Raw genomic sequence first — 14,430 nt, 5'->3', positions numbered from 1 at the left:
GATAAAAGTGTTATTGATTGTTCGCGAACTTTTATTATTGATCTAATAATGGTAATCTACGTTTTTCACAAATAAATTTTGTTAAAACTAGATGCCCTCTTTACCAAATTATAGCAATTTTGTAGGGTAAATGCGGTTTTATGTTTTGGAGTTATTTTACGATTTATTAAATAATACAGTTTTGGTACATTCGCTTTTAACCGATTTTTGTTTTCGTAGAAGCTTATAAAATAAAATACTGATAAAAAAATATATTCATACTTCAATAATCTGAATTAAATAATTAAGCCACATATAACTTAGCTACTAATTTCCTGTTCTGGCAAATGTTAACTTATTTTAATGTAACATAATATACATTTTAAATTCTTCTTATGATAGTACCGGTCCGAGTGAAGCCATATTTATCAATTTGAGGAACGTAGGAATACAAAACTGAAATTGTATGTAACCCTTGTAAATCCCTCATATATCCTGTAGAGGTTGTTGCTTTTAATTGAATATATTTTTCGTAGGAAACAGTTCCTGTGTATGTCTTACCATCGTTAGCTACAGTCGGGAAGAAAGACAACATTTGAGTCCTAGTAGTAGTACGGTCGGTAATTGTCAAAGTAGTAACAGGTAATTGTGAATAAGTGTTAGTGTCGACCAGCGTGTAAGTGGTAGTACCAGTGTGTGTCTTGCCGTCGCTGCCCACTGTTGGGAACTGCGATACCACTTGTGTCTCGGTGGTAGTAGGTTTTGTGACAACATTAGTCGTCGCAGGTGCCTGGGAGTATGTGTTGGTATCGACCAGCGTGTAAGTGGTGGTACCAGTGTGTGTCTTGCCGTCTGGGCCCACTGTTGGGAACTGCGATACCACTTGTGTCTCGGTGGTAGTAGGTTTTGTCACAACATTAGTCGTTACAGGTGGCTGCGAGTAGGTGCCAAACGTTGTTTTCGACTTGCCTGAAGTAGAGCTCGTGGAACTGGTGGGTATCTCGCCGATGCTACCTAAAGTATACCGTTTAATCCCGGTCTGTGTCCTGCCATAAACATCCACACGTGGGTAGAAGGAGACCAACAAAGTCTCTGTTGTATTACCAAGTTTTGGAAGGACAACAGTAGCAGTAACTGTGTATGGACTTGGCAATGAGAATGGGAATTCCAGGGTATACGTAGAAGTACCAGTATGTGTTTTGCCGTCACTGCCGATTGTAGGGAAACAGGAGATTAAGTCAAACTCAACAGATCCATTATTCACGAACATGGTTGTGTATGGGCTAGGCTGATAGTATTTGTTTGGGTCACGCAATGTATAAGTCGTAGTGCCCGTGTGTGTTTTACCATCAGGGCCCACTGTTGGGAACTGCGAGATCACTTGTGTCTCGGTAGTAGTAGGTTTTGTCACGACATTAGTCGTTGCGGGTGCCTGGGAGTATGTGTTGGTGTCAACCAGAGTATGAGTGATAGTATGTGTGTGCGTCTTGCCGTTGCTTCCAATAGTTGGGAAATATGAGACCACATTCGTCTCATTCCTATCATCAACGAATGTCAATGGAGGTCTCTGTATATACTTATCATACAGGGTGATTATAGTCTCTCCGGTTTGTAGCTTGCCGTTACTATCCAAAGTTGGGTAGTACGACAAAACTGCCGTAAATGGAGGTTTACCAGATGGGTACTCAACAAAGGTCCATGGCTCAGGGTTAGTATAATGATCAAATTCAGAAAGAGTATGGGTAGTGGTACCAGTGTGTGTCTTGCCGTCGCTGCCCACTGTTGGGAACTGCGAGATCACTTGTGTCTCGGTGGTAGTGTCCTTGGTCACGACCTTGGTGGTCTCAGGTGGCTGCGAGTAGGCTCCAGAAGTGGACTTGCCTAGCGTGTAGGTGGTAGATCCAGTGTGTGTCTTGCCGTCGCTGCCCACTGTTGGGAACTGCGAGATCACTTGTGTCTCGGTGGTAGTGTCCTTGGTCACGACCTTGGTGGTCTCAGGTGGCTGCGAGTAGGCTCCGGAAGTGGACTTGCCTAGCGTGTAGGTGGTAGATCCAGTGTGTGTCTTGCCGTCGCTGCCCACTGTTGGGAACTGCGAGATCACTTGTGTCTCGGTGGTAGTGTCCTTGGTCACGACCTTGGTGGTCTCAGGTGGCTGCGAGTAGGCTCCAGAAGTGGACTTGCCTAGCGTGTAGGTGGTAGATCCAGTGTGTGTCTTGCCGTCGCTGCCCACTGTTGGGAACTGCGAGATCACTTGTGTCTCGGTGGTAGTGTCCTTGGTCACGACCTTGGTGGTCTCAGGTGGCTGCGAGTAGGCTCCAGAAGTGGACTTGCCTAGCGTGTAGGTGGTAGATCCAGTGTGTGTCTTGCCGTCGCTGCCCACTGTTGGGAACTGCGAGATCACTTGTGTCTCGGTGGTAGTGTCCTTGGTCACGACCTTGGTGGTCTCAGGTGGCTGCGAGTAGGCTCCAGAAGTGGACTTGCCTAGCGTGTAGGTGGTAGATCCAGTGTGTGTCTTGCCGTCGCTGCCCACTGTTGGGAACTGCGAGATCACTTGTGTCTCGGTGGTAGTAGGTTTTGTGACAACATTAGTCGTCGCAGGTGCCTGGGAGTATGTGTTGGTATCGACCAGCGTGTAAGTGGTGGTACCAGTGTGTGTCTTGCCGTCTGGGCCCACTGTTGGGAACTGCGATACCACTTGTGTCTCGATGGTAGTAGGTTTTGTCACAACATTAGTCGTTACAGGTGGCTGCGAGTAGGTGCCAAACGTTGTTTTCGACTTGCCTGAAGTAGAGCTCGTGGAACTGGTGGGTATCTCGCCGATGCTACCTAAAGTATACCGTTTAATCCCGGTCTGTGTCCTGCCATAAACATCCACACGTGGGTAGAAGGAGACCAACAAAGTCTCTGTTGTATTACCAAGTTTTGGAAGGACAACAGTAGCAGTAACTGTGTATGGACTTGGCAATGAGAATGGGAATTCCAGGGTATACGTAGAAGTACCAGTATGTGTTTTGCCGTCACTGCCGATTGTAGGGAAACAGGAGATTAAGTCAAACTCAACAGATCCATTATTCACGAACATGGTTGTGTATGGGCTAGGCTGATAGTATTTGTTTGGGTCACGCAATGTATAAGTCGTAGTGCCCGTGTGTGTTTTACCATCAGGGCCCACTGTTGGGAACTGCGAGATCACTTGTGTCTCGGTAGTAGTAGGTTTTGTCACGACATTAGTCGTTGCGGGTGCCTGGGAGTATGTGTTGGTGTCAACCAGAGTATGAGTGATAGTATGTGTGTGCGTCTTGCCGTTGCTTCCAATAGTTGGGAAATATGAGACCACATTCGTCTCATTCCTATCATCAACGAATGTCAATGGAGGTCTCTGTATATACTTATCATACAGGGTGATTATAGTCTCTCCGGTTTGTAGCTTGCCGTTACTATCCAAAGTTGGGTAGTACGACAAAACTGCCGTAAATGGAGGTTTACCAGATGGGTACTCAACAAAGGTCCATGGCTCAGGGTTAGTATAATGATCAAATTCAGAAAGAGTATGGGTAGTGGTACCAGTGTGTGTCTTGCCGTCGCTGCCCACTGTTGGGAACTGCGAGATCACTTGTGTCTCGGTGGTAGTGTCCTTGGTCACGACCTTGGTGGTCTCAGGTGGCTGCGAGTAGGCTCCAGAAGTGGACTTGCCTAGCGTGTAGGTGGTAGATCCAGTGTGTGTCTTGCCGTCGCTGCCCACTGTTGGGAACTGCGAGATCACTTGTGTCTCGGTGGTAGTGTCCTTGGTCACGACCTTGGTGGTCTCAGGTGGCTGCGAGTAGGCTCCAGAAGTGGACTTGCCTAGCGTGTAGGTGGTAGATCCAGTGTGTGTCTTGCCGTCGCTGCCCACTGTTGGGAACTGCGAGATCACTTGTGTCTCGGTGGTAGTGTCCTTGGTCACGACCTTGGTGGTCTCAGGTGGCTGCGAGTAGGCTCCAGAAGTGGACTTGCCTAGCGTGTAGGTGGTAGATCCAGTGTGTGTCTTGCCGTCGCTGCCCACTGTTGGGAACTGCGAGATCACTTGTGTCTCGGTGGTAGTAGGTTTTGTGACAACATTAGTCGTCGCAGGTGCCTGGGAGTATGTGTTGGTATCGACCAGCGTGTAAGTGGTGGTACCAGTGTGTGTCTTGCCGTCTGGGCCCACTGTTGGGAACTGCGATACCACTTGTGTCTCGATGGTAGTAGGTTTTGTCACAACATTAGTCGTTACAGGTGGCTGCGAGTAGGTGCCAAACGTTGTTTTCGACTTGCCTGAAGTAGAGCTCGTGGAACTGGTGGGTATCTCGCCGATGCTACCTAAAGTATACCGTTTAATCCCGGTCTGTGTCCTGCCATAAACATCCACACGTGGGTAGAAGGAGACCAACAAAGTCTCTGTTGTATTACCAAGTTTTGGAAGGACAACAGTAGCAGTAACTGTGTATGGACTTGGCAATGAGAATGGGAATTCCAGGGTATACGTAGAAGTACCAGTATGTGTTTTGCCGTCACTGCCGATTGTAGGGAAACAGGAGATTAAGTCAAACTCAACAGATCCATTATTCACGAACATGGTTGTGTATGGGCTAGGCTGATAGTATTTGTTTGGGTCACGCAATGTATAAGTCGTAGTGCCCGTGTGTGTTTTACCATCAGGGCCCACTGTTGGGAACTGCGAGATCACTTGTGTCTCGGTAGTAGTAGGTTTTGTCACGACATTAGTCGTTGCGGGTGCCTGGGAGTATGTGTTGGTGTCAACCAGAGTATGAGTGATAGTATGTGTGTGCGTCTTGCCGTTGCTTCCAATAGTTGGGAAATATGAGACCACATTCGTCTCATTCCTATCATCAACGAATGTCAATGGAGGTCTCTGTATATACTTATCATACAGGGTGATTATAGTCTCTCCGGTTTGTAGCTTGCCGTTACTATCCAAAGTTGGGTAGTACGACAAAACTGCCGTAAATGGAGGTTTACCAGATGGGTACTCAACAAAGGTCCATGGCTCAGGGTTAGTATAATGATCAAATTCAGAAAGAGTATGGGTAGTGGTACCAGTGTGTGTCTTGCCGTCGCTGCCCACTGTTGGGAACTGCGAGATCACTTGTGTCTCGGTGGTAGTGTCCTTGGTCACGACCTTGGTGGTCTCAGGTGGCTGCGAGTAGGCTCCAGAAGTGGACTTGCCTAGCGTGTAGGTGGTAGATCCAGTGTGTGTCTTGCCGTCGCTGCCCACTGTTGGGAACTGCGAGATCACTTGTGTCTCGGTGGTAGTGTCCTTGGTCACGACCTTGGTGGTCTCAGGTGGCTGCGAGTAGGCTCCGGAAGTGGACTTGCCTAGCGTGTAGGTGGTAGATCCAGTGTGTGTCTTGCCGTCGCTGCCCACTGTTGGGAACTGCGAGATCACTTGTGTCTCGGTGGTAGTGTCCTTGGTCACGACCTTGGTGGTCTCAGGTGGCTGCGAGTAGGCTCCAGAAGTGGACTTGCCTAGCGTGTAGGTGGTAGATCCAGTGTGTGTCTTGCCGTCGCTGCCCACTGTTGGGAACTGCGAGATCACTTGTGTCTCGGTGGTAGTAGGCTTGGTCACGACCTTGGTGGTCTCAGGTGGCTGCGAGTAGGCTCCAGAAGTGGACTTGCCTAGCGTGTAGGTGGTAGATCCAGTGTGTGTCTTGCCGTCGCTGCCCACTGTTGGGAACTGCGAGATCACTTGTGTCTCGGTGGTAGTGTCCTTGGTCACGACCTTGGTGGTCTCAGGTGGCTGCGAGTAGGCTCCAGAAGTGGACTTGCCTAGCGTGTAGGTGGTAGATCCAGTGTGTGTCTTGCCGTCGCTGCCCACTGTTGGGAACTGCGAGATCACTTGTGTCTCGGTGGTAGTGTCCTTGGTCACGACCTTGGTGGTCTCAGGTGGCTGCGAGTAGGCTCCAGAAGTGGACTTGCCTAGCGTGTAGGTGGTAGATCCAGTGTGTGTCTTGCCGTCGCTGCCCACTGTTGGGAACTGCGAGATCACTTGTGTCTCGGTGGTAGTGTCCTTGGTCACGACCTTGGTGGTCTCAGGTGGCTGCGAGTAGGCTCCAGAAGTGGACTTGCCTAGCGTGTAGGTGGTAGATCCAGTGTGTGTCTTGCCGTCGCTGCCCACTGTTGGGAACTGCGAGATCACTTGTGTCTCGGTGGTAGTAGGCTTGGTCACGACCTTGGTGGTCTCAGGTGGCTGCGAGTAGGCTCCAGAAGTGGACTTGCCTAGCGTGTAGGTCGTAGATCCAGTGTGTGTCTTGCCGTCGCTGCCCACTGTTGGGAACTGCGAGATCACTTGTGTCTCGGTGGTAGTAGGCTTGGTCACGACCTTGGTGGTCTCAGGTGGCTGCGAGTAGGCTCCAGAAGTGGACTTGCCTAGCGTGTAGGTGGTAGATCCAGTGTGTGTCTTGCCGTCGCTGCCCACTGTTGGGAACTGCGAGATCACTTGTGTCTCGGTGGTAGTGTCCTTGGTCACGACCTTGGTGGTCTCAGGTGGCTGCGAGTAGGCTCCAGAAGTGGACTTGCCTAGCGTGTAGGTGGTAGATCCAGTGTGTGTCTTGCCGTCGCTGCCCACTGTTGGGAACTGCGAGATCACTTGTGTCTCGGTGGTAGTGTCCTTGGTCACGACCTTGGTGGTCTCAGGTGGCTGCGAGTAGGCTCCAGAAGTGGACTTGCCTAGCGTGTAGGTGGTAGATCCAGTGTGTGTCTTGCCGTCGCTGCCCACTGTTGGGAACTGCGAGATCACTTGTGTCTCGGTGGTAGTGTCCTTGGTCACGACCTTGGTGGTCTCAGGTGGCTGCGAGTAGGCTCCAGAAGTGGACTTGCCTAGCGTGTAGGTGGTAGATCCAGTGTGTGTCTTGCCGTCGCTGCCCACTGTTGGGAACTGCGAGATCACTTGTGTCTCGGTGGTAGTAGGCTTGGTCACGACCTTGGTGGTCTCAGGTGGCTGCGAGTAGGCTCCAGAAGTGGACTTGCCTAGCGTGTAGGTCGTAGATCCAGTGTGTGTCTTGCCGTCGCTGCCCACTGTTGGGAACTGCGAGATCACTTGTGTCTCGGTGGTAGTAGGCTTGGTCACGACCTTGGTGGTCTCAGGTGGCTGCGAGTAGGCTCCAGAAGTGGACTTGCCTAGCGTGTAAGTCGTAGATCCAGTGTGTGTCTTGCCGTCGCTGCCCACTGTTGGGAACTGCGAGATCACTTGTGTCTCGGTGGTAGTAGGCTTGGTCACGACCTTGGTGGTCTCAGGTGGCTGCGAGTAGGCTCCAGAAGTGGACTTGCCTAGCGTGTAGGTCGTAGATCCAGTGTGTGTCTTGCCGTCGCTGCCCACTGTTGGGAACTGCGAGATCACTTGTGTCTCGGTGGTAGTAGGCTTGGTCACGACCTTGGTGGTCTCAGGTGGCTGCGAGTAGGCTCCAGAAGTGGACTTGCCTAGCGTGTAGGTCGTAGATCCAGTGTGTGTCTTGCCGTCGCTGCCCACTGTTGGGAACTGCGAGATCACTTGTGTCTCGGTGGTAGTGTCCTTGGTCACGACCTTGGTGGTCTCAGGTGGCTGCGAGTAGGCTCCAGAAGTGGACTTGCCTAGCGTGTAGGTCGTAGATCCAGTGTGTGTCTTGCCGTCGCTGCCCACTGTTGGGAACTGCGAGATCACTTGTGTCTCGGTGGTAGTGTCCTTGGTCACGACCTTGGTGGTCTCAGGTGGCTGCGAGTAGGCTCCAGAAGTGGACTTGCCTAGCGTGTAGGTGGTAGATCCAGTGTGTGTCTTGCCGTCGCTGCCCACTGTTGGGAACTGCGAGATCACTTGTGTCTCGGTGGTAGTGTCCTTGGTCACGACCTTGGTGGTCTCAGGTGGCTGCGAGTAGGCTCCAGAAGTGGACTTGCCTAGCGTGTAGGTGGTAGATCCAGTGTGTGTCTTGCCGTCGCTGCCCACTGTTGGGAACTGCGAGATCACTTGTGTCTCGGTGGTAGTAGGCTTGGTCACGACCTTGGTGGTCTCAGGTGGCTGCGAGTAGGCTCCAGAAGTGGACTTGCCTAGCGTGTAGGTGGTAGATCCAGTGTGTGTCTTGCCGTCGCTGCCCACTGTTGGGAACTGCGAGATCACTTGTGTCTCGGTGGTAGTGTCCTTGGTCACGACCTTGGTGGTCTCAGGTGGCTGCGAGTAGGCTCCAGAAGTGGACTTGCCTAGCGTGTAGGTGGTAGATCCAGTGTGTGTCTTGCCGTCGCTGCCCACTGTTGGGAACTGCGAGATCACTTGTGTCTCGGTGGTAGTGTCCTTGGTCACGACCTTGGTGGTCTCAGGTGGCTGCGAGTAGGCTCCAGAAGTGGACTTGCCTAGCGTGTAGGTGGTAGATCCAGTGTGTGTCTTGCCGTCGCTGCCCACTGTTGGGAACTGCGAGATCACTTGTGTCTCGGTGGTAGTGTCCTTGGTCACGACCTTGGTGGTCTCAGGTGGCTGCGAGTAGGCTCCAGAAGTGGACTTGCCTAGCGTGTAGGTGGTAGATCCAGTGTGTGTCTTGCCGTCGCTGCCCACTGTTGGGAACTGCGAGATCACTTGTGTCTCGGTGGTAGTAGGCTTGGTCACGACCTTGGTGGTCTCAGGTGGCTGCGAGTAGGCTCCAGAAGTGGACTTGCCTAGCGTGTAGGTCGTAGATCCAGTGTGTGTCTTGCCGTCGCTGCCCACTGTTGGGAACTGCGAGATCACTTGTGTCTCGGTGGTAGTAGGCTTGGTCACGACCTTGGTGGTCTCAGGTGGCTGCGAGTAGGCTCCAGAAGTGGACTTGCCTAGCGTGTAGGTGGTAGATCCAGTGTGTGTCTTGCCGTCGCTGCCCACTGTTGGGAACTGCGAGATCACTTGTGTCTCGGTGGTAGTAGGCTTGGTCACGACCTTGGTGGTCTCAGGTGGCTGCGAGTAGGCTCCAGAAGTGGACTTGCCTAGCGTGTAGGTGGTAGATCCAGTGTGTGTCTTGCCGTCGCTGCCCACTGTTGGGAACTGCGAGATCACTTGTGTCTCGGTGGTAGTGTCCTTGGTCACGACCTTGGTGGTCTCAGGTGGCTGCGAGTAGGCTCCAGAAGTGGACTTGCCTAGCGTGTAGGTGGTAGATCCAGTGTGTGTCTTGCCGTCGCTGCCCACTGTTGGGAACTGCGAGATCACTTGTGTCTCGGTGGTAGTGTCCTTGGTCACGACCTTGGTGGTCTCAGGTGGCTGCGAGTAGGCTCCAGAAGTGGACTTGCCTAGCGTGTAGGTGGTAGATCCAGTGTGTGTCTTGCCGTCGCTGCCCACTGTTGGGAACTGCGAGATCACTTGTGTCTCGGTGGTAGTGTCCTTGGTCACGACCTTGGTGGTCTCAGGTGGCTGCGAGTAGGCTCCAGAAGTGGACTTGCCTAGCGTGTAGGTGGTAGATCCAGTGTGTGTCTTGCCGTCGCTGCCCACTGTTGGGAACTGCGAGATCACTTGTGTCTCGGTGGTAGTAGGCTTGGTCACGACCTTGGTGGTCTCAGGTGGCTGCGAGTAGGCTCCAGAAGTGGACTTGCCTAGCGTGTAGGTCGTAGATCCAGTGTGTGTCTTGCCGTCGCTGCCCACTGTTGGGAACTGCGAGATCACTTGTGTCTCGGTGGTAGTAGGCTTGGTCACGACCTTGGTGGTCTCAGGTGGCTGCGAGTAGGCTCCAGAAGTGGACTTGCCTAGCGTGTAGGTGGTAGATCCAGTGTGTGTCTTGCCGTCGCTGCCCACTGTTGGGAACTGCGAGATCACTTGTGTCTCGGTGGTAGTAGGCTTGGTCACGACCTTGGTGGTCTCAGGTGGCTGCGAGTAGGCTCCAGAAGTGGACTTGCCTAGCGTGTAGGTGGTAGATCCAGTGTGTGTCTTGCCGTCGCTGCCCACTGTTGGGAACTGCGAGATCACTTGTGTCTCGGTGGTAGTGTCCTTGGTCACGACCTTGGTGGTCTCAGGTGGCTGCGAGTAGGCTCCAGAAGTGGACTTGCCTAGCGTGTAGGTGGTAGATCCAGTGTGTGTCTTGCCGTCGCTGCCCACTGTTGGGAACTGCGAGATCACTTGTGTCTCGGTGGTAGTGTCCTTGGTCACGACCTTGGTGGTCTCAGGTGGCTGCGAGTAGGCTCCAGAAGTGGACTTGCCTAGCGTGTAGGTGGTAGATCCAGTGTGTGTCTTGCCGTCGCTGCCCACTGTTGGGAACTGCGAGATCACTTGTGTCTCGGTGGTAGTGTCCTTGGTCACGACCTTGGTGGTCTCAGGTGGCTGCGAGTAGGCTCCAGAAGTGGACTTGCCTAGCGTGTAGGTGGTAGATCCAGTGTGTGTCTTGCCGTCGCTGCCCACTGTTGGGAACTGCGAGATCACTTGTGTCTCGGTGGTAGTAGGCTTGGTCACGACCTTGGTGGTCTCAGGTGGCTGCGAGTAGGCTCCAGAAGTGGACTTGCCTAGCGTGTAGGTGGTAGATCCAGTGTGTGTCTTGCCGTCGCTGCCCACTGTTGGGAACTGCGAGATCACTTGTGTCTCGGTGGTAGTGTCCTTGGTCACGACCTTGGTGGTCTCAGGTGGCTGCGAGTAGGCTCCAGAAGTGGACTTGCCTAGCGTGTAGGTGGTAGATACAGTGTGTGTCTTGCCGTCGCTGCCCACTGTTGGGAACTGCGAGATCACTTGTGTCTCGGTGGTAGTGTCCTTGGTCACGACCTTGGTGGTCTCAGGTGGCTGCGAGTAGGCTCCAGAAGTGGACTTGCCTAGCGTGTAGGTGGTAGATCCAGTGTGTGTCTTGCCGTCGCTGCCCACTGTTGGGAACTGCGAGATCACTTGTGTCTCGGTGGTAGTAGGCTTGGTCACGACCTTGGTGGTCTCAGGTGGCTGCGAGTAGGCTCCAGAAGTGGACTTGCCTAGCGTGTAGGTGGTAGATCCAGTGTGTGTCTTGCCGTCGCTGCCCACTGTTGGGAACTGCGAGATCACTTGTGTCTCGGTGGTAGTGTCCTTGGTCACGACCTTGGTGGTCTCAGGTGGCTGCGAGTAGGCTCCAGAAGTGGACTTGCCTAGCGTGTAGGTCGTAGATCCAGTGTGTGTCTTGCCGTCGCTGCCCACTGTTGGGAACTGCGAGATCACTTGTGTCTCGGTGGTAGTAGGCTTGGTCACGACCTTGGTGGTCTCAGGTGGCTGCGAGTAGGCTCCAGAAGTGGACTTGCCTAGCGTGTAAGTCGTAGATCCAGTGTGTGTCTTGCCGTCGCTGCCCACTGTTGGGAACTGCGAGATCACTTGTGTCTCGGTGGTAGTGTCCTTGGTCACGACCTTGGTGGTCTCAGGTGGCTGCGAGTAGGCTCCAGAAGTGGACTTGCCTAGCGTGTAGGTCGTAGATCCAGTGTGTGTCTTGCCGTCGCTGCCCACTGTTGGGAACTGCGAGATCACTTGTGTCTCGGTGGTAGTGTCCTTGGTCACGACCTTGGTGGTCTCAGGTGGCTGCGAGTAGGCTCCAGAAGTGGACTTGCCTAGCGTGTAGGTGGTAGATCCAGTGTGTGTCTTGCCGTCGCTGCCCACTGTTGGGAACTGCGAGATCACTTGTGTCTCGGTGGTAGTAGGCTTGGTCACGACCTTGGTGGTCTCAGGTGGCTGCGAGTAGGCTCCAGAAGTGGACTTGCCTAGCGTGTAGGTGGTAGATCCAGTGTGTGTCTTGCCGTCGCTGCCCACTGTTGGGAACTGCGAGATCACTTGTGTCTCGGTGGTAGTGTCCTTGGTCACGACCTTGGTGGTCTCAGGTGGCTTCGAGTAGGCTCCAGAATTTAATTTACGTGTGCTGGTTCCAGTTTGGAGATTACCGTTCGATCCTACTGTGGAAAAGAATGAAACCACATTAGTCTGTGAGGTGCCGCTCTTGCTGATCACTGTTGTGTAAGGACTTGGCAAAGAGTAGCTGCTGGGAGTAACTTTAATAGTGGTAGTACCGGTACCAACAGTGGGGAAAAAGGAGATGATACCAGTTTCTGAGGTGTTACCTTTTGAGATCACGGTACTATATGGGCTTAGTTCAGAGTATCTGTCTGTGACAATGATGTAAGTGCTATTAGCTGTTAGGATTTTGCCGTCGCTCACCAGAGAAGGGAAGAATGAGATGAATTCAGTCTCAGAGTAAAGACCCTTGGTCACGGTGGTAGTATAAGGGCTTGGTTCGGAATAGTTTTTGCTCAAGATGTTATATGTGGTGTTCGCAGTATGAAGTTTCCCATTAGAGTCCAAGGTTGAATAAAAGGATATAATGTCGGTCTCCGAGGTGTTACCACTAGTTATAGTAGTAATGTATGGATTTGGTTGGGAGTAGTTATCAGGATTGAATAGGTAGGTAATGTTACTGGTGTAAATCTTGCCATTAGAGTTAACTGTTGAGAAAAAGGAAATAACTTCAGTGGCTGAACTACTACCTTTGGTTACAACGGTGGTATATGGATGTGGCTCGGAATATTCCGAATTGACATAATAGGTGGCATTCCCGGTGCCCACAGTAGGGAAGAAGGATACCACGTCAGTCTCTACGGAACTGTCCATAGTAAAAACAGTCGTGAAAGGACTTGGTGCAGAATATTTGCCAGTGACAATGATATAAGTACTATTAGCGGTATGGGTAATGCCATCATTTCCTAAAGTAGGGAAGAAGGAAATGAGATCAGTCTCCGAATAATCACCGTCAGTGACTGTGGTTGTATATGGATTTGGTTGAGAATATGTAGGAGTTGCAATTATTATCAGTTCTTCAGTGATTAAAGCCCCGGTTGATAAAGTTTTGGTTAAATATTTTGTAGACAGCGTCTTCGCGAAACTGTAATTCCCTGGGATGTATGACGTTGAAGTGAGAGAAACAGAGGGAAGGTACACATCCTTATTTGGTATACATGATAGACCAACAGGGTTGTAGAACGAGTCACTGGAGCATTGTACGTCATTGGAATTGGATGATGATGAAATACAAGGTACGTCAATTAAATATGTTGTCTTAATTATATTAGATAGTTTGTTGGTGTTATACTCGGTACCGTATGCCACTGTATTTGTACCAGAGCCACACCTGGTAACGTATTCAATATTACTTGGACAGCCTTGTAGAGAGTCATCAATTTGAAATAAATATGGTTCCATGTTTGTCACTATTGTATTTGGATCCGCGTCTGTTGAGAAGTGGAAACGAAGTGTTGCATTTGAATCATGATTGTTGAAAAATAATCTAATTGGGTAATATACATCTTTGTTTAAGTACACGCTAAAAGTTTTTTTGTCAAGCTGAGACCCAAATAGTGCCCAAGCTTGATAATTTCGAAAACTATCAGCTGTACTTTTATGTTTACAACAATCAAACGCATTTTCAGTCCCAAAGTTCATATATAATAAATCATCAGCATCAAGTGTAAAAGTATGGGTACCTGTAGTTAAAGGTTTGAAGTAACCGTAAAGAATCATTGTGAAGTTGGTAATATCTATCTCTATATCGTAATTGTATGCTTTGGGTAAATATCCCTTCACAGTTCTGCAAGAAAAATCGGCTTTAATATCGAATTCTAAGTTACCAGTGACGCCATCAACAGTAGTAATACGGCGGGATTTTTTATAGCCGTAACGGGGATAGTTTACATCCTTATAGGCAGGATCCAAACAATCATTCGCATTTGTAGTGGTGTTAAACTCTTTGCAGTCATAGGTACCATTGGCAGAGCATTTGACAAATGGGTTCAGGTAGTTATATTCGTATAATTCCATTGTTAAACCCTTTGCTTTTGGAGCGGTGTTTGGAGAACAGCCCGAAGGGAATGGGTTCTGACCAAAAACTATCAAAGTATTGGATAGAAAGGTTAAGAACCAAGGAAAGATTTTTTTCATAACTGGCGTTTCCTTTTATTTTTTCTTACTTATAATATTATTGATTTTTTTTTTGTTTTTTTTTGTTTTTTTTTACTAAAAATTCTCTAGTTTTTTGTTGTTAGTTTTGATGAATGTAAGGAATCTTTTTTTTTTTTTTTTGTTTTATAAGAAGGTTTAATTTCTTTAAATGTATCACTATGATTCAATCATATATATATAAGCAATTGTTAGAATAGAAAAAAAAGGGACCTCTAATTTTATTTGTTGTTTGTTTTTTGTTGTGTTGCCTAGTTTTATCAGGCTCCATTCCATATAAAATGTTAAAAGGACTCCAAAAAAAGAAAAATAACGGGCGGCTAAAAAAAGAAGAAAGCTCACTGGTAGATACGAAGGGAAAGATTTAAATAAAAAAAAAATCAAAGAATTAGACAATGAGTAATCCGAGGCAAAAAATAAAAAAATATGAGATTAAAGGGAAAAATGGCGCATATTGTAGGTAAAAAGCCTTCGTCTAAAGAGACACCCATATTGATCGACACAGACACCCTCCATAATATAGGCATATTAGTACATTCACGTACTATTCTGAA

At 49.9% G+C, this 14,430-nt stretch overlaps 1 protein-coding gene across 1 annotated transcript; it reads right to left on the bottom strand.

Annotated features, from left to right (window-relative positions):
- Positions 1 to 361: 361 nt before the first annotated feature.
- Positions 362 to 13,858, bottom strand: RNJ42_00127 (uncharacterized protein; the record flags this gene model as incomplete). Its single annotated transcript, XM_071050297.1, has 1 exon — positions 362 to 13,858. The coding sequence occupies one exon, from the start codon at positions 13,856 to 13,858 to the stop codon at positions 362 to 364; it is 13,497 nt and encodes a 4,498-aa protein (XP_070908889.1).
- Positions 13,859 to 14,430: the final 572 nt, after the last annotated feature.

This window comes from Nakaseomyces bracarensis (assembly GCF_045282275.1).
Source record: "Nakaseomyces bracarensis strain CBM3 chromosome Unknown Scaff1_0, whole genome shotgun sequence".
Classification (NCBI taxonomy): Eukaryota; Fungi; Ascomycota; class Saccharomycetes; order Saccharomycetales; family Saccharomycetaceae; genus Nakaseomyces; species Nakaseomyces bracarensis.
The sequence above is the reverse complement of the archived record's forward strand: the minus strand, read 5'-3'. Positions and strand labels throughout refer to the sequence as shown.